Below are 18,576 nucleotides of genomic sequence, written 5' to 3' on the forward strand. Positions count from 1 at the left end.
GATCCTTAGAGGACTTGTGAAAGCTCAAATGATCGAGATTTGCTCAAAACTGTGTAAGTAGCTACTTAGCACATGTTCGACGGCTCATAGAGGTATGCCTATTGTATGAGTTTCGTTAGTACGACGGAGGAGGTATCTGCGTTGCGGTGATCAGTTTGTTAACATAATGGGGGTTGCTTCATGGTATTAGTCAAACCGCTGCGTTGCTTCCACGCTGATTTAGAACAATAACTTAGGAATTGTTCATTCTACGAGCTGATTTAACTACGTGGATATCGAGCATCCTGGTGCCTAAGATTCCTTCCTAATATTTTCAGAAGTATTTCTCACGAGGGTGTTTCGGTTTGGGTTCCACCCAATTATCTTCTTGTAAACCATAAGATGTGCTACGTGCTTACCACCGACTATGGGCGGCATATCGCCAGTGCGTGGTAGAAAGGGGGGGAAATTGTTGGAGAACGCAAAGTGCTTTTCCCTAGGGTAGGTAGTGCGATGGGACGGCATGACCGAAACGATGAAATTTATCGAGAGTCTTTTAGCAAAATCATTGTGGCCCTTTTTTTTTTTTTTTTTTTTTTTTTTATAAAAAAAATATTAACAGATTGGGTTTGGTGAGACCCAAACAAACCCCTCTCGAGCTGGTAAAGTGATGGATCGGGTGACATTTCGACAACAAAGAGAGCGCAACTCACGGGCGGCGGCGCCACTAGTCGGGTAAAACGGTTATATATTCTTTGTTAGGCGCAGATGATTAATATGGCCGTATTCGGCTGCCGAAATGTAACTCCACCGTAGATTTTATTGTTTCTCCTCGCTGCAATGCTACGTCGTAGCTGACAAGCGACGAAGGTGTGAGCGGATCTAGGCGCCTCAAGGCAGGGGTTGGGCTCAAGCGAAAGTCCAGGTGGGGTCGCCGTCCTTCCAACAGCCGTTCAAACGTTTGTATAGATTTTCGCTACTCCAGCCCTAAATTGAGGCCGCGTCACGGCGTCTCTCCCTCTTGTACTTCGTACGGGCACGAGGCGAAAGTACTTAGGCTATCTAGACAACAGGCTGTGAAGAGGGCCTGCCGCGTCTCCCCGGCCCTCCAGGCTCCCACGACGGCGCAAGAGCCGAAAGCCGCCGGCACATGGACTCGCTCCTCAATAGGTAGTATCGGTATATGGCTGTGCACGCCCCGGCATTTCATCCCCTGGCGTCAGGAACGGGTCTTGGCAGCCGCTAGCGCTTGAAGCATGGGCCAATCTATGACAACACGATATCGATTCGTGATTCTCGACCCCCAAGGTCTAATCCTCCATCCGCCTCAGCTGCCCAGACACGTACATGCAGGTGGGCTGCCCGACTCTTCAGCCAGCTGCACGACTCCTCACTGGCGCCTTTATCGATATACGAAGGACTGCTGCTCAAGCCACCGTCAGCTTGAACGGGAAAGCACAGGTAGGTAGGTAGGTAGGTTAAATCGCCACATGCCGCTCAGACCGCCTCGCAAAGGCTGGTGACCAAACAGGAACGAACAAGAATGGCCAGGTTTTGAATGCCTACAAAGTAGTCTTTATTGATTATAGGTACCCGTAGCTTGCGATTGGAGAGGTTCGCGGGCCAGGCCGTGATTCAATGCCTCCTCCTACCTTAGCGGACCGAATGATTGCATATGCGGTGCTGCTCTAATACGGCACCATCAATAGCGCCAACAAACAGAGGATCGTTTAAGCCGTTTACTTCGTAGGTAGACATGCCACTTGGATGCTCACCAGTTGCTCGCAGAAGCTAGCACCGCTGCTCCTCTCACGTGGCCATTGACAGGAGCGTTTGGAACCACGAGTCCGTTATTTAGGTTCCTACGTACTCGAGGCCTATAGGCGCAGGATTTGCTCCAGAGAGATAGCGGACCAAAATACCTACATTGCAGAGATTAGATTCCCTACCTAGGTAGTTATATGACCTCGAGATGAGTTCTAGGGCTCCCTCCGGATGTGCAGTGCAGTAAATTAGGTGGTATTTGTTTCAGTGCGCCGTGTCTGCAATCTCACCTGCATTCCGTATCTCTGTTTCTATTTCCATTCGGCACTCAAAACACACCACGACCCTTGGCCAACATGCCTGGCACAAACAGATATACACATACATACATACATACATACATACATACATACATACATACATACATACATACATACATACATAGGTATACAGAGGATGCTGCAGAGGTTCAGTGAGGAATCTCCGGGATAAGATACGTAGGGAGGCACACCTCTGCCTACAGTAGGTAGGTAGGTAGGTTATGGGACTACATATGGGAAGTACGCTCGGCCTCCGTTATTAGTTGTTAGGTGCATACGAAAGCGGCCTCTACTGCGGTTGGCAGCATCGTCGTCGTTACGGGGAAGAGGCAGCAATAACTGCACGCTGCGATCCAGATCCAGCCAGCCGACCATGTGGCCACCACCAGGCTACCGGGTTACTCTGCATTTGGAACGAAAATATGCCCGTGTCTTGACACCAACACCTTCTCGTGGCTCGTTTCCAAATACATATGCCCCTTCGGACTCCTTTGCGTCAAGGTGCCGCGCCTCGCCAAACCAGCTCTGCCTCTAGCTCTTCCTTAGTGGCCCCCGTCGATGCAACTCACCTGCAGCTCATCCCCGTGGATGTTACACATTCATCCGCAAGATCCAGATCTTGAAGGGCTAGACAATCTCGTAAATTTCCCTCTTACTGTGTACTCTCTCCAAAGATCCTACATGATTATTTACTTACCGGGAATCGTCCGGCTCATCAGATCGGTTCATCCTCTTCTCTCCCACTTATCCCCCCTCCTTACAACCCAGCGTTGCTGCTTCTCTTTCTTTCTCTCTCACTCTCTGTATCTCTCTCTACCTACCTCTCCCATCCTATTCCCGTCCATTCATGGGGCCGCATCCCCCCTGTTTCTAGGCATTCATTCATCATTCCATGTCACTACTGCTGTTATATCCTATCCTAAGGTCCTGGCCTGGCGTAAGCTTCTTCTCTTGTGCGCCGTGCTGTGCTCCGATAGCTTCACATCCGGTCAGAGTAGATCCAAAAGGCGTCGACTCTCTTGTTCGGTTGTGTACCCGCTGGTCTCACCATCCAGATCTGGTACTTCTTACTGTCTCGGAGCGGGATTAATGGGCATCTTGTTCTTACTCACTTTTCGTTTACGAGCATTGTGACACCTTGACCCCGGTTCTTCAGCCGCCCCCTGCCTGTAACTGGCTGCACTGCATTCACTTCCACCCTCTGTTCCGACCCCCCGGGAGCGCGTAACCAGCACAAGCTGGTACTAAAACAATTGCACAAAAACGTGGGCAATCTTCTTTCGCTCACAGCGTGGAGCAGTGATAGGCATTGTCCGGTCATGGTCAACAGGGAAGTAATCCCCAAGCGTATTTACCAGGCCGGTACTGTCTATATACAAGTGTTGCCACTCCTTTGAAGCCTCACGGATGCCTGCATAAAAGACGTCCCCTCCCTCAGCTCTGACGTGGGTATTGCCTTCGAACGCAATCATCGCCTTTGCTTGTTCGTCCACCATCCTACCTTCGACTATCCCCCATACTCGCTGCAAACATTCGTCACCAAAATGCAGCAATACGCAGCTGCTGAGTGGCCAGTCCACGAGGTATGGAAGTAATGTGTTTATTCAGCTGGTGGCATAGAGTAAGAGCCATACTAACTGTTCTTGTAGATTATTTACACCGCCATTGTTGGTGTCATTATGCTGGCCGCAGTCCTGGAGTGGTTTTTATGGATAGCTGCCTTCATGTACTGTCTATACAAGGTCTTCAGAAAGGCCGAGCATTGGACCATCAGAGTCCTAGCTGTCATCATATCCATCTTGTTCTTGGCTTTCCGGTATGGTAACGTGAAATCACTTTTGCTTGTCGAGATTGTGACTGACATGTAAGAAGACTGATCTTTCTACCAATTATGATTGTCACGCTACCACTCCCGACAGAGATCACACAATACTTTCCATCACAAGTGGTTGTTGTTTTGCAATGGTTTGCGTTCTGGAGTTTCGCTGGGCTTTTGACTATCCCTTGGCTGTTCTGCATTTACCAGGTCGTCACAAATCAGCTTGGACGAACGAAACGGATCAAGCAAGTTCTTGACGAGGTCTCAGCGCCGAAAGTCGTCATAGTCATGCCGTGTTACAAAGAAGAGCCCGAGGTTCTCGTCACTGCGATTAACTCCGTCGTTGACTGCGATTATCCGCCCTCATGCATTCACGTATTCCTCTCGTTCGATGGAGACCAGGAGGATGAGCTCTATCTTAACACTATCGAGAAGCTGGGCGTACCCTTGACGCTTGAATCATACCCTAAGAGTATTGATGTCACTTACAAAGCGGCTCGCATTACCGTTTCTCGATTCCCACACGGGGGCAAGCGCCATTGCCAGAAGTCGACCTTCAAACTCATCGATAAGGTGTATAAGGAATATCTCAAGAGAAATGACAATCTCTTCATCCTCTTCATCGACTCTGATTGTATATTAGACAGAGTGTGCTTGCAGAATTTCGTTTACGATATGGAACTGAGCCCTGGCAATCGCAGAGACATGCTTGCTATGACGGGTGTTATCACGTCGACCACGAAGAAGCATAGTCTCATCACTCTGCTGCAAGACATGGAATATGTTCATGGACAGCTGTTTGAGCGCACTGTCGAGTCGGGGTGCGGTGCCGTTACCTGCTTACCGGGTGCCTTGACTATGCTGCGTTTCTCTGCATTTCGCAGAATGGCCAAATACTACTTTGCTGACAAGGCCGAAGAGTGTGAGGACCTCTTTGATTTCGCCAAGAGTCATCTGGGTGAAGATCGATGGTTGACACATCTCTTCATGATTGGAGCCAAGAAGCGGTACCAGATCCAGATGTGTACATCGGCTTTTTGTAAAACTGAAGCGGTACAGACCGTGAAATCGCTGATTAAGCAACGGCGAAGATGGTTCCTTGGATTCATCACGAACGAAGTATGCATGTTGACGGATTGGCGCCTCTGGAAGCGATACCCGATTTTATTGATTGTTCGATTCGCCCAAAACACAATTCGGACCACGGCGCTGCTCTTTTTTATACTTGTCTTATCTCTCGTAACAACGACTATGAGAATCGATCAACTTCCTGTTGGGTTTATTGGAGTCTCGCTTGGACTGAACTGGTTGCTCATGATCTACTTTGGTTGGAAGCTAAAGCGATTCAAGATCATGCTGTACCCGGTCATGTTCATCTTGAACCCCTTTTTCAACTGGTATTATATGGTGTATGGAATCTTCACTGCCGGCCAGAGAACTTGGGGTGGACCGCGTGCCGATGCAGCTACTGCCAATCAGGACACAACACCGCAGCAAGCCATCGAACAGGCCGAGAACACTGGTGACGACCTCAATATTGTGCCGGAGACGTTCATACCTGCCACGGAGATACAAAGGGGTAATAGCTTGAAAGAGAAAGGATCTGGTATCACAAGGGTCAAGAGTAACAAGAGCAAATTGCTGCCACCTGAGAAGATCGAGGGCAAGTTTGCCGCACCTCAGAAGAAAGCGGATGGCTTCTATGTTCATGATGAAGATTCAAGGTACAGTTTTAACACTCTGGGCGAGTCCAGTTATGATATGAAGAGCCGCCTCGCTCTACAACATCGTGATTCATGGGAGAGCTTTCTCACCACGGGTAACAATTCCGTATACCTTCCAAGGCGAGTAGAGAGCATTATGGGAGACGAAGACCGCAAGAAATACGAGTTGGCGCAGGCCAACCAGTATAATCAATTCGTGGAAAGTTCAAAGAAATATGCCATCCCGCCGCCTGGTCAGGTGTATGAGATTGGGGACATCGAGACAGGAAGATCCGAGTGGGACGTCGGCAAGAGAGCTACGGCAGCTGATGCGGAACGGCCCCAACAGCAACGGAGACCTCGCAGTAATGACAGCAGCGTTAGTTCACACTCGTCTCGAGCGCGCTCACCAGGCCCAGTCACGCCACCCATCTCGCGGGGTCACTCATCGCGCTCTGTGAGGCAAAGTAGCGCCAACGAGAGAAGAACTGGGCGGAGTCCTCTGTCACTTGGGGACTGGACGCGCGATGCAGAGGACCCAGAGATCGGCGATGTGGTTGAGCCCAAAGGATCAGGCAAAACGAACGACAGACATGCGCCGCGGTAGTCTGAACGGCAAAGAAGTCGGAGGTTACATTGAACCAACAAAATAGATTTACGTCATTTTTGAACAGCAAGAATGAAGGGTTGACGGGTTGGTTGTTGCATGATAGAACGGCGTTTTTATTGGCTTTTTTTTTCTTCTTTAAATCCTTCTTATGTGTGTCCGTTTCTGCTTTTCCTGTTTGGTCAAAAAATTGGAGCATTTAAGAATCTACCTTACAATATGAGCATCTCCAGACATGATGGCGCTCATCGCACATAAAATACCTATTGTACTTAACCCCATATCATACCCAGCCGCGGGCCAGATGCCGGGTCTATCTATTCTACCTTCCTAGCTACCTTACCCACCCAGTCTAGAGGCCCGCATTCTGAATTTGACATTCATCTCCCAGTTCATCTCAACGATGCTCGAATCACGCAAGCTTGAGACAGATTCTGCGCCGCGACAAGTGAGAGATTGGATGGTCTGCGTAGTTTGAGTAGTTTTGGATTAGCTAGTATGGTAACGCGACTCATGCTATGGGGCGTCTTTCTACATTGCTGGTTTGGGTAGCGTATTTGTACCTATTGATACATGTATGCGCTGAATGATATATATCCGAGCAACTTCCTTCATGTGGTTGTAATAGAGACGCTTGGCTTATAGAAGCGGGCTTAATGCACCCCGATACATGGCGTGGCGGCTTAGATACCTGCTACGTACCTGCTACGTACATAGGTAGTTATGATATATTGCCATTGAGTCCAGTCTCACATTGAGAACAGCTTAAGTAAGTTTCAATGCGATCTGATGATACCTCGCGTGATACATAGTAGTAAGTAGGTACCTGGATAGCGCAGAGTACCTAGTAGGTTTATGTAGGGATCGAGACTCTTTTATAAATCGTCAGTCACCAAGTAAAAGTTCCAAGGCTGTTTTTATTGCTATAAAGCCGTACTAAATCAATACCTGCCTGTCTACATACTTACATATGCGTAGTATACCCAGCCTTATATACATACTATACCTAGGTAATGAATATCTACATACAGGACCGACCAACATACTAAGCGAGCTAGGTAGGTAGTACATAATACCTAGGTAGGTAGGCAAGTAGTGAGCGACAAGCCCCATAAGGCCGGCCAAAGAACTACAAACCGCATCTCTGATTGGTATTTCTAAGTCTTGGATGCTGAATAGGTACCGTAGGTACATGTACCCGCTTCTACGTACGTACTTTTATCGATTTGGCCAATCTGCTATCATCTATCAGCTGCCGCCGCCATATCTTCATCCTACCTACCTGCCTGCCTGCCTGCCTGCAAGTAGGTGGTAGGTAAGTACTCATGGGCAGGCCATGTAATCCAACACCAACTTCTCAAACCGCCTTACCTCTCTGTTGTTCTTCCTCTGCTTTTGCCTCTACCTCAACTTCCAGGTCTATCCCTGACTGTGTCCGCTACCTCTTCTCTTGACTGTTTCTTCCCTCTGTCTATTCCAGTCCCAACTTGACGCCTTGATTGTTACCCCTCCTCCCTCCAATCTACCTTTCAACACCAAGGCCAGAGTCTGATCTAGCGTCGTAGCTGTAGACCGCGTTGAAAGCGACTACTTCACTGCTTTGTCCCTGCTGCTGCAACCATCAATTCGTTCTTCGTGGACCGCTTCATTGGCTACATTGACCTCGCTGTTGACCCAAGTCCCTAAGAGCATTACGCCTTGCCGCTTCACCACCTCAATGGCGACACCGCCTAAGCGCAGTCCGACGCCTGAGAGGATTGCCACAGAGGACCCCGATACCGCAGCCGCGCGGAAAGAATTGAGGCAGACCGCTATTTCCGAGAGGCCTGATCTATCTGCCATGGCTACACCCAACGCCAGCAGCGATGCCGTAACATCGGATGAAGTACCAGGTGCCGCCGAAGCATCTGGCGAGGCTGCGACACCAGAGCGGGTAGCTCGCGACGACGCTGCCAAGGAACAAATGGCGTCACCTAAGAAGAAGCGCGCCCACGACGAAGTAGACGAGCCCAAGGATGCAGCCGCCGGCGCCAATGCTGATAGAGATGTCTCCCCCATTGGTTCCAATGGAAGTGCTTCCTTGGACCGTACTGATCGCTCTGAGCCTGAAAAGAAACGACCTCGCGATATCTCCAGCGAGTATAATAAGTCTGACTCTACCACGAATACGGTATACATTACTACAACCCTTGATAATTGCCGTATGCTCCTAACTAACCGTCCGTTACAGACATCGCCCAAGGGCGCCACCGCGTCTGCTACCGACAAGATTAATGAGTCGACTGCCGATAAGTCAATACCTGACAGGTTGACTGATACTCGAGGCTCTGAGAAAAAAGGCAATTCCACCACCGCATCCGCCTTCAAACGCTCAGGCATGTCTAGTTTTGCCTCCCAGAAATCGCCATTTCTGAGTGCTAGCACCGGCCAAACCCTGTCTTCGTTTGCCGGTCCCTCAGCTACAACGACATTTGGATTACCATCCTCCACCAAATCTATTTTTGAGAGCGGTAATAGCTCTTCCAGTGGGGGCGCATCTCCTTTTGGCCAAATAGGCTCATCCCCGGCTTTTGGGGGCTTCAGTGGCAGTCTAGGAGGGTCTCGACTTACGACATTCGGAAAGCCTGGTGAATCCTTAAAGAGCGGCAAACCAGCCAAGCCGTTCGGCGCACCAGCTAGTGAGGATGAGAATGAGGGCGACGAGGAGGACGATGGCAATACCTCGGACAATGATAAGGACGATGGTGAGAATCAACCTGCCGAAGAAGATAAAGCTGCGGAGACGGAAGATAAGAAAAAACCAAAGCTCCAGCGAAGTGAGTCTATCAGGCCCAATTTGATGCAACGTTTGTGCTGATTTCTTTATAGTCGCTGTTGATGATGGCGAAGCAGGCGAAACCACAATCATGTCAGTACGTGCTAGACTGTACAATCTAGATAAAACGAGTAGCTCGTGGAAGGAACGTGGCGCCGGCAACCTAAAGATTAATGTACCATTGGCTTGTGTACGTACTGACAGTGCCGGGGTCCCCATTGCGGGAACATTTGATGCCTCTGCCCTCGAAGATGCCGAGTCTAAGGTTGTTCGTCTGGTTATGCGGCAAGATTCAACACATCGCGTAATCCTCAATACCGCTATCATTCCAGCCATGAAGTTTCAAGAGAAGTCAAGTCTCAAGGCGACATACGTGCTATTTACAGCCATTGAAGGCGAGGGCGCGGTTAGCATCCAAATCAAGGTACGTGGATTTTCACTATCGCGCCGCAGAAAACAAAACACGAACTAACAGTTTGTATAGATGAATGCGGCTAATGCCAAGAGCTTTCTCAGTGAGGTCGAAAGTGTGCAACTTCAACTCCAGTCGATCCAGAGCGCCGCTAGTGGAACTGCCTTTACTCACGTCTCAAACCCCTTTCCAGATGTATGTGTCAGTGATGCTTCGAATGGAGGAAGAGTCGAGCGTGAGTCATCATAGCTCGCGGGTAGTAGCGGCCATGATAAGCATGAATAAGATTCACAGGGCTGTGACACCCCATCAAGCGATCTATCTAATACTTCTTCCAAGAGCCCTCCGTCAAAGCGCCGAGACGAGACATTTGGGGGCAAGGTTGTCCATGCCTTCAACTCGTAAAATCCGAGCTGCGTCTATCTAGTGGTAATGCAAGGTTTATCTCTTGTAGGGATTACGAAATAGGATATGATGCATAAATTTGTCTGCTTAGTCAAATGGAGAGAACTACATATACCAGGTGAACGAGAGAGGAGTTTTGAAGGTCATCATATGAATGCATTTTCAGGTGTGGATACAGGAGGGGGGTTACCTTTGTCGTCGTACTTCCTGCTGGGGGGGAGGGCCCCGGGCGGGGGGGGGGGGAACAACCTCATAACATACCACCATAGCGCGGATGCATGCATACATTACATGCGCCTATCTAGTTTTAGGATCAGTAGGGAGGGAAATCATACCCGATAGAGTAGAACCATGGAAATTAATTTCAAATAGGGTGTCTAAATATAATGACATACTCTTATGACAAGTTGGTGCCCACGCCCCTTGGGCATCAACACTATTCATGATCTATCCCCTGGGATATCAGCTTCTTGAATGGTATCTACGTGCTATGCTGAGTGTGTATAAAGTTCATTGACACGTATGAAGCCCTGGTCTCTTGAACATCATGTCAAGACATCTCATATTGACGACGGCTTGGGTCTTTAAAGTTGGATTTTTCCCTAATAATCAACAATGATAATTCAATGTGCGAAAAGGGGTACAATACTTAGTAGTCTGGTACAGTAATGACAGGACCCCATGAATGGCGATTGAATCAGTTATAGGGAATAGTGCAAGGGGCGTTTTCTTATTTCTTAGTAACCTAAATGTCCCCTCGCTGAAAATAAGTTTGAGGTTTAGCTCTTATTCTTTTAACAAATGCAATAACTTAGTTCTATTTCTTCTAAGCTAGTTCGCCAGATGATCTCTTGTTGTAATAAAACCTGGATATATTAGCCGTATTATGACCTGTGCTATGCAACATCATGGTTCGTGTTGTCTTCTCTTGGTAAGCCTTTCAATAATCGTGTGACAATTGAGTGGAGCTTACATAGTTTGACACTCTGTTCGTGGGCGTTGAACAGGGTACCTAGCCTGGCAGAAGATAGCCTTCCGTCGGCATATTTTAAACCAGGAATTCTAGCAGTGTAAGTTCTAAATTGATCCGGTATATATTCTGGTAGTGCTTTTTAAAGCCTCTATTTTATCAAGACTTTCGGGTTCGTGCATCGAGCGTGTTACGTCTTCCTTACAACACAAAAGCAGAACAAGAGAGCATTGTAAAACTACCTAGGCCGTATAATTCTACAGTTCCAAGATTGCCTAGCTATAGTTTAGTATAGCATCTAGCTGTTTCATACAACTACGCGTCCTCTTCGTGGTTTCTACATGACTTCAATGACACCAACAGTCGACGTACGAGGTACATGACGTCACGTGCTCTCGCGCCGCAAGGAAATGCGACAACGCGAATTGGTGTACAAAGGAACTAGCTCCTTACTCTACATAGCTTGCACTCCCGCATCACATGGTCTCGATGCAGACTGCTTACCTAATACATCTCGACTACAGGTGGAATGTCTTCACTCCAAGGTGCTACAGTTTCTAACAGAATCATTAAGCGAAAGAGGAAGCGGATAGATTGTGGCCGGGAGGAGCAGGGTCCTTCTGGGGCGGTTGCTCTCTCCACAGGTGCTACTGATCCCACTGGTGTCACTAGTACAGAGACATATGATGACAGCACGAATGCAACCGAATTCTCAAAAGGCGCTATCGGCGCGGAACACGCGGCGTCAAATCAGCAGAGGAAGAAGAAGGCTGCAGCAGGGGCACAAGTTGTCGAATGTGTGATTAATTGGCCGCCACTATTTACTGAGTTGGAAAGGATTCATCGGGCCCTAAACTTAGTCTTCACTTTTTGTTCTACCCGGAAGCATCTCGCTACCACGTTTGAAACTATGCGGTCAGCTGTTGAATCCCACACGAAGCGAAAGATCAAGCCTGAAGATGTCGCTGCGGTCGTGGCACTACGGCCTGAGGGTATTTATTTTAGTTACGTTGATGAAGTTGTGCTACAGACCGACATAAAAGGCGCTGAGCGGGACACGACCTTTAAGTCTACTCACTCGAAATATATTACTGTTCAGGGACCTGCACCAGATGCTTCAGTCGGTGGTTTGACGGGTATGGACGACCTCGGAAGCCGACACCCAGATGATTCAACAACAAGTGGTCGTGAAGTGCTCTTCTTCGAATTTATCGACGGTGATCTAAAGCGGCAGGTTCAGAGTCGGAAGTCCGGGGAGGTTGTGAATCCATCTAGACGACTCCGAGATGAGGATTTGAGAATGCCCGTGTACAGCCAAAAGCAAATGACAACTTTAATCGAGAAGCGAAATCAGAAGTTCTTTAATGCTGTCAATACTTTTATTAACCGCTGTGTCGAAGACAAATTGGATCCAGAAGTTGTGTTGCGTCAACAAGCGGAGTTGTACCTCCCAACTCCATCAGAGCCTGAGCTTACCCCTTCAACATCGGAGCTGAGTACTATTCCAAAATCTATCCCAAAGGATAGGAAAAATATTCCTGAAATTATCCAGGAGCTGAAGGATAGTTCGTGGTATACAGGGCAGATCGTGCCGGATGGCCATAGGGTCTTTGATGCACAAGAAGCCGTTTATGGTGACCTTGACTTTTTGCTCAGCCAGGATATGGTCAATGCTCTTTACAATTCCAAAGGCATACTCCAGTTCTACGCCCATCAAGCCGAAGCCATCAATAGCCTCCAAACAGGGCGCAATGTTGTTGTTTCCACATCTACAAGCTCTGGGAAGTCCTTGATTTATCAACTTCCGGTTTTGCACGCATTAGAACAGGACCCCAACACCCGTGCTATGTACATATTTCCCACCAAAGCCCTCGCTCAGGATCAGAAGAGAAGTCTAAAGGATATGCTTGGGTACTTGACCGGTCTGGAAAATGTACTTGTTGAAACCTTTGATGGTGATACGCCTATGCACCTGCGGAATGAGATACGCGACGAAGCTCGAATTATTTTCACGAATCCTGATATGCTACACATCACTATATTGCCGCAAGAAGATCGATGGAGGACGTTTCTCAAGAATCTACGATACGTAGTCGGTGAGTAATTCATACATCAGCTAGCTCTAAACCAACCGCTGACAGTTTTAAGTTGACGAACTACATTACTATAATGGTCTGATGGGCTCTCATGTTGCTTTTATCATGAGGAGGCTGCGGCGAATTTGCGCAGCAGTAGGTAACCGAAAGGTTAGATTTATATCATGCTCGGCTACCGTGGCAAATCCAGAAGAACACTTCAAAACAATTTTTGGAATGAGAGACGTACATCTTGTTGATTTTGACGGATCGCCGTCTGGTCGGAAGGAGTTCCTTTGCTGGAATACCCCTTTCAAAGATCCCGGTGATCCCTCAAGCGGCCGTGGGAGTGCCTTAGCTGAGTGTGCTCGGCTTTTTTGTCAGCTTATTTTAAGGGGTGTCCGTGTTATAGCCTTCTGCCGTGTGAGGAAACAGTGTGAAGAGCTGGTTACAGCCACAAGGTCCGAACTCGAATCTCTTGGCCGTTCAGAATGCGTATCTCGTGTAATGGGATACCGTGGTGGTTATACACCGCAAGATCGTCGCAGAATAGAGAGTGAGATGTTCGAAGGCAAATTGATGGGAATTATTGCTACTACAGCCCTTGAACTGGGTGTCGACATAGGTAGTCTGGACTGTGTCATTACCCTTGGATTTCCTTACACTATCGCGAATCTGCGACAGCAGAGTGGAAGAGCCGGTAGAAGAAATAAGGACTCTCTCTCTATTCTTTTGGGCGATTGCTTTCCTGCGGATCAACACTACATGCAGAACCCTGGTGAGCTCTTCACCAAGCCCAACTGCGAGCTACAAGTTGATCTCAGCAACATGCTTGTCCTCGAAGGTCATATACAATGCGCAGCTTATGAGATGCCAATTAGACCAGATGAGGATGCGCATTACTTTACGCCAGATCTGGCAAAATTGTGCGAAGAACGCCTGGTCAGGGATGAACTAGGTTATTATCATTGCCACGATAGGTTTCGACCGACACCGTCTAAGTTTGTGGCTATCCGGGACACTGAAGACGACCACTTTGCTATCGTCGACATTTCTCATGGAAAGAATACTGTTCTTGAAGAGCTCGAGGCGTCAAGGGCCTTCTTTACCTTGTATGATGGCGCCATTTTTCTGCATCAAGGTAACTCTTATCTGGTTCGTGATTTCCAGCCTGATCGTAAAATAGCCAAGGTTGAAAAGGTCAAAGTTGAGTGGACAACACAGCAGCGAGATTTTACCGATATCGACCCGGTAGAGTGCGAGGCTGTTCGCAGAATCCCAGGATCGTTATCGAGGGCATTCCATGGCTCAATACGCATCACGCAGAACGTCTTCGGATATTTCAAAGTAGACAAGCGCCGGCGGATTCTTGATGCTGTCCAGGTTGACAACCCACCAATTATTCGACATAGTAAGGGCATGTGGCTGGACGTTCCTAAGCGAGCCCTAGAAATTCTTGTTGATCGACGCCTTCACGTAGCGGGGGCTATTCATGCTGCAGAGCACGCCATCATGAGTCTTAGTATGCTATTAGCCCTGTAGTCATTTCATTCCCATTTTATGAGCTTGTGGAGGCTATGATTGACTGTTCAAGCCGCAAGCATGTCTCAAGAGTATACATAACTCCCGAAATCTACCCCCATTTCACCCAAGAGAGTAATCACTAACTCCAGCGGACTGTAGTGCCCAACTTTGTCATAAGCATGCCTGGCGACGTGCGCACCGAATGTAAAGTAGGCCTGAAAGAGTTTGCGCAGAGAGAAACGTCGAGGAAGCGACCAGCCCGGCTGACCTTCTATGACGCGAAGGGCGGCGCCAATGGCTCGGGTATCAGTACAAAAGCCTTTGAGTTCATTGACATACTCCTTGTCCAGGCGCTCGAGCGCGTCCAGCATTGCCACTGCGACTCAGGGTGTCCCGAATGCGTATGTTCGGAGCTCTGTAAACATGCCAACGAAGTGATGAGCAAAGCCGGAAGCTCGGTTATCCTAAAGACCTTGATGAATATGGAGATTGATGTCGATGCATTGCCTATGGGACCAGAAGAAATAAGCCCCGCAGGCATCGAGACTGTGGTATTGGCCAAACCTGTGCCGGTACGTGGAAGACTCGTTGTGGATGGCGTCGAGGTCAAGGTTGAGGATCAAGGAGAATAGTGATGGATGACAATAACACTACGCATATGAACAGAAAACACCCCTTATTCGCTGCGCTACGTTCGCTTTATGGCAATTTGATGAACACAGCCTTCATTCTGCGACTATCAGATAGTTGTAACATTTGTATACAAAGAGCATATTTGAACGCTAGATATACTCATTCAAAATAGTTCGGCGTATCTCTTAGCTCACGCCTTTAGGAGTTTACACTGTTACCATTAATCTCATCTAGCGAAACATCAACGCCCGGAGTAGTTTAAGTATCTTAGATTGAAGAAAATATCAATTTATCTGATAGGGGTATATTTTTATGATACATATATACATATGTTATGATACATTATAAAACGGACTATAAGCAGAGTGAGTGGCTTGAAACAGTTTACACACTTTTGTAGTAAATAATACCCGCACTCAATAATTCAACACCGAATTGCGCCGCCGATGCATTAGATACAGCCCGTCCTACCTTCGTGTGCATCGTTATCATGACTCTATGAAGCAGAGTCGGAATGAGGCTCCGGAAGAGAGTCAGCTGCAGGTTGTTCTGCTGAAACTTCTAGTCCACTTTTATCTTCTTTGATGTGAACATTGGCAGTATCGCCGCGTCTCAGCTCGCCTCGAATGATCTTATCAGCGAGATTATTGCTAATTTCTGTTGCAATGAGGCGGTTGAGTGGTCGTGCTCCGAACCGGGGGTCGTAACCACGTTCCGCGAGCCAAGTCCGCACCTCATCATTGGCTTGTAGCTTGATGCGTCGATCGTCCAAACGCTGTTGCAGCTCCCGAAGTCGGATGTCGACAATATCGCGAAGCGCATCCAGTTTGAGTCGCTTGAAGATGATGAACGAGTCAATACGGTTTAGGAATTCGGGTGCGTAATTAGAAGCAACTACGTCCATGACGGCCTTTCGCACATCTGGGCTAACATCGCCCTCCGGAGTCTCCGAGTAGTGATGTATAGGATTGTTGCCTACAAGAATATCCGCACCAAGATTAGACGTGAGCACGATGATGGTGTTTCTGAAATCGACTTTATGCCCTTGGCTATCGGTCAAATAACCCTCGTCGAGAACTTGCAGGAGAAGAGAGGATATATCTCGGTGAGCCTTCTCGAACTCGTCGAATAAGAGTACGGCGTATGGCTTCCGTCGCACGGCTTCCGTGAGTTGGCCGGCGTCCTCGTACCCGACATAGCCAGATGGTGCGCCGATTAGGCGGGATATCGTATGCTTTTCTTGAAATTCGCTCATATCAAATCGTACGACCGCTTGTTCGGTTGAGAATAAGAAGCTGGCAAGTTTCTTACACAGTTCTGTCTTACCCACGCCAGTAGGACCCAAGAAGAAGAATGTTGCAAGTGGGCGGTTATCCCCGCTAAGACCAGCGCGCTGCATGCGTACTGCATCAGCAACGGCTTTCAAGGCTTCATCCTGCCCGCGTACCGACTCCCTGAGCGTGTCCTCCATGTGGATTAGTTTTTCAACATGGCCAGAGGTGAGTTTTGATACGGGTATTCCAGTAATTCTCGAGACGACTGTGGCAATGTCATCGGCAGTTACAGAATCGTGGATTAGAGTATCTGGTCCCTGAGCTTCCGGACCAGTCTCGCCGTCTTTTGGCAGCTTGCTTTCAAGTGATGGGATTACTCCGAAGCGCAATTCGGAGGCGCGTGCAAAGTTTCCACTTCTCTGAGCGTGTTCGAGTTCAATACGCGCCTTATCAAGATCTCCCTGCACCTTCTTCAACTCTTCAATTTGACTCCTCTCCTTTTCCCATCTTTCATTAAGCGCCTTCTCCTCCTCCTGGAGTTTCTTCAAGTCCGATTCCAGCTTCTCTCGGCGTTCCCGACTTGCAACATCCTTTTCTTTCCGTAAACTCTCCAACTCGATTTGAATTGTCATGATTTTCTGATCAAGACGCATAATATCCTCGGGCTTACTTTCTTGTTGCAAGCGCAGAGAGCTAGCTGCTTCGTCCATAAGGTCAATAGCTTTATCCGGGAGAAACCTGTCGGTTATGTATCGATTTGAATAGGTTGCAGCCGCCACAAGAGCGCCATCAGTGATTCTCACACCATGGTGAACTTCGTATTTCTCCTTGATGCCGCGAAGAATGCTGATAGTATCCTGAACGCTAGGCTCAGATACTAATATCGGCTGGAAGCGTCGTGCCAGTGCCACATCTTTCTCGATCAGCCTGTATTCTGCAAGGGTTGTAGCGCCACAGCACTGAAGTTCGCCTCTAGATAGTGCGGGCTTGAGCAGGTTAGATGCATCGATGGAGCCTTCAGCTTTTCCGAGGCCCAGAAGTACATGCAATTCGTCGATGAACAGAACAACCTCCCCCTGGGCTTGCTCAACCTCGGTCAAGACTTTCTTCAGCCTCTCTTCGAAATCGCCTCGGAATTTGGCACCGGCAATAAGAGAGCCCAGGTCGAGTGATATTACTCTCTTCTTTTTTATGCTCTCTGGGACGTCACCCCGCGCTATCCGTAAAGCCAAGCCCTCTAACACCGCCGTTTTCCCCGTGCCTGCACTACCTATCAGGACTGGATTATTTTTTGTACGTCGCGAGAGTACCTGTATCGTCCGTTGGATTTCATCATCTCTTCCAATCACCGGATCGAGCTTTCCATCTCTTGCCTTGGCCGTAAGATCAACACCATACTGCTCGAGCGCTGGTTTCTCTGGCTCACCACCGAGGTTCATGCGATGAGTACCGCCAGGCGGGTGAGGCCGGCCATTTGAGTAGGGTCGGATAGTTGGTAGTGAAGGACAGGCATTCTTTGGTCGTGAGGCGAGGAGCGTGGCTCTGGCGATTGGCAGGTTTACATCAGATTGTCCGAGCCTTCTTGATACAGTCACCAAGGATCGGCGCGTGGATGCGAGAACGTTTCTTTTCGCCAACATTGTAATCTGTAGAACAACGAAGGGCAATTGCAAACCGAGGAAAGAATCATAACAAAGAATCGTAAAAGGTGACGAGTAGAAGAAGGCACAAATAAATAGTGTAGCAGGATTGCCACGGCGTTATATGGCGATGCGTCATGCCATCGTCGAGAGCTTTCTGGAAAAGCCAGGATGTTTCGCTAGCTTCCGTGTACCAATTTACAGTAGCGCGGTTCTAGGCCTGCTTGAGCAGAGCTTAGATACTGCTTAGGAGAGGGGCGAGGGGCTCAGAAGGTGGGGCAGAAGGGGGCAGGCCAATCTCGGGTTATCGATAACATGATATGGAAGGTGTGATAAGGAAGCTGTGCAGAGATGGGGACTCTGTGTACAAAAGTGCCAGCGAGGCCCAAAGTTTTAGAAACTAACCGGAAGAGGCAGTCTGTGCGGAGTCTGGCCAGCGCGGTAAATTTCCATCTAGCGACTAAGCTGTTCTAGGCGACAGCGCACCGTGCCAACCACCGCGCCCACCTGGCTCTGAGATTGGCAATTACTGGCCTAATTTCACCACTGGGCATCCAGCTAAGGGAAAAAAATTCGAAAATACAGATTTCACCTACTCCTCCTCTAATTACCCCACCTACCCTTCCTTTTTCTCCC

General features: G+C 48.5%; 4 protein-coding genes across 4 annotated transcripts; 3 read left to right on the plus strand and 1 right to left on the minus strand.

Moving 5' to 3' along the window:
• Positions 1-3,402: 3,402 nt before the first annotated feature.
• Positions 3,403-6,918, plus strand: F5B22DRAFT_519289 (family 2 glycosyltransferase). Its single transcript, XM_047972611.1, has 3 exons — positions 3,403-3,646; positions 3,713-3,879; positions 3,936-6,918. Exons 1-3 carry the CDS (start codon positions 3,608-3,610, stop codon positions 6,190-6,192), a joined length of 2,463 nt encoding a protein of 820 aa, XP_047825788.1. The 5' UTR covers positions 3,403-3,607; the 3' UTR covers positions 6,193-6,918.
• Positions 6,919-7,376: 458 nt separating this feature from the next.
• F5B22DRAFT_627409 (uncharacterized protein) lies at positions 7,377-10,054 on the plus strand. The gene is made up of 4 exons (XM_047976321.1): positions 7,377-8,362; positions 8,423-9,008; positions 9,061-9,431; positions 9,492-10,054. Exons 1-4 carry the CDS (start codon positions 7,910-7,912, stop codon positions 9,666-9,668), a joined length of 1,587 nt encoding a protein of 528 aa, XP_047825789.1. The 5' UTR covers positions 7,377-7,909; the 3' UTR covers positions 9,669-10,054.
• A 1,175-nt stretch (positions 10,055-11,229) lies between these two features.
• F5B22DRAFT_627411 (uncharacterized protein) lies at positions 11,230-15,297 on the plus strand. Its single transcript, XM_047976322.1, has 3 exons — positions 11,230-12,890; positions 12,943-14,391; positions 14,553-15,297. Exons 1-3 carry the CDS (start codon positions 11,324-11,326, stop codon positions 15,023-15,025), a joined length of 3,489 nt encoding a protein of 1,162 aa, XP_047825790.1. The 5' UTR covers positions 11,230-11,323; the 3' UTR covers positions 15,026-15,297.
• On the minus strand, positions 15,280-18,140 carry F5B22DRAFT_627414 (P-loop containing nucleoside triphosphate hydrolase protein). The gene has a single exon (XM_047976323.1). It carries the CDS (start codon positions 17,938-17,940, stop codon positions 15,523-15,525), a length of 2,418 nt encoding a protein of 805 aa, XP_047825791.1. The 5' UTR covers positions 17,941-18,140; the 3' UTR covers positions 15,280-15,522.
• Between the last annotated feature and the right edge of the window lie 436 nt (positions 18,141-18,576).

This window comes from Xylaria bambusicola (genome assembly GCF_022495145.1).
Source record: "Xylaria bambusicola strain CBS 139988 unplaced genomic scaffold F5B22scaffold_71, whole genome shotgun sequence".
Lineage (NCBI taxonomy): Eukaryota > Fungi > Ascomycota > Sordariomycetes > Xylariales > Xylariaceae > Xylaria > Xylaria bambusicola.

Bases quoted from the DNA above. Each gene is read 5' to 3' on its own strand.
- F5B22DRAFT_519289 (XM_047972611.1), top strand. From the start codon at position 3,608: ATGCAGCAATACGCAGCTGCTGAGTGGCCAGTCCACGAG. The intron at 3,647-3,712 runs GTATGGAAGTAA...CTGTTCTTGTAG, and splicing joins CTGAGTGGCCAGTCCACGAG to ATTATTTACACCGCCATTGT. The intron at 3,880-3,935 runs GTATGGTAACGT...ACATGTAAGAAG, and splicing joins ATCTTGTTCTTGGCTTTCCG to ACTGATCTTTCTACCAATTA.
- F5B22DRAFT_627409 (XM_047976321.1), top strand. From the start codon at position 7,910: ATGGCGACACCGCCTAAGCGCAGTCCGACGCCTGAGAGGATTGCCACA. The intron at 9,009-9,060 runs GTGAGTCTATCA...ATTTCTTTATAG, and splicing joins AAAACCAAAGCTCCAGCGAA to TCGCTGTTGATGATGGCGAA. The intron at 9,432-9,491 runs GTACGTGGATTT...CAGTTTGTATAG, and splicing joins CGGTTAGCATCCAAATCAAG to ATGAATGCGGCTAATGCCAA.
- F5B22DRAFT_627411 (XM_047976322.1), top strand. From the start codon at position 11,324: ATGTCTTCACTCCAAGGTGCTACAGTTTCTAACAGAATCATTAAGCGA. The intron at 12,891-12,942 runs GTGAGTAATTCA...GACAGTTTTAAG, and splicing joins GAATCTACGATACGTAGTCG to TTGACGAACTACATTACTAT. The intron at 14,392-14,552 runs GTATGCTATTAG...AGCGGACTGTAG, and splicing joins GCACGCCATCATGAGTCTTA to TGCCCAACTTTGTCATAAGC.
- F5B22DRAFT_627414 (XM_047976323.1), bottom strand. From the start codon at position 17,940: ATGTTGGCGAAAAGAAACGTTCTCGCATCCACGCGCCGATCCTTGGTG.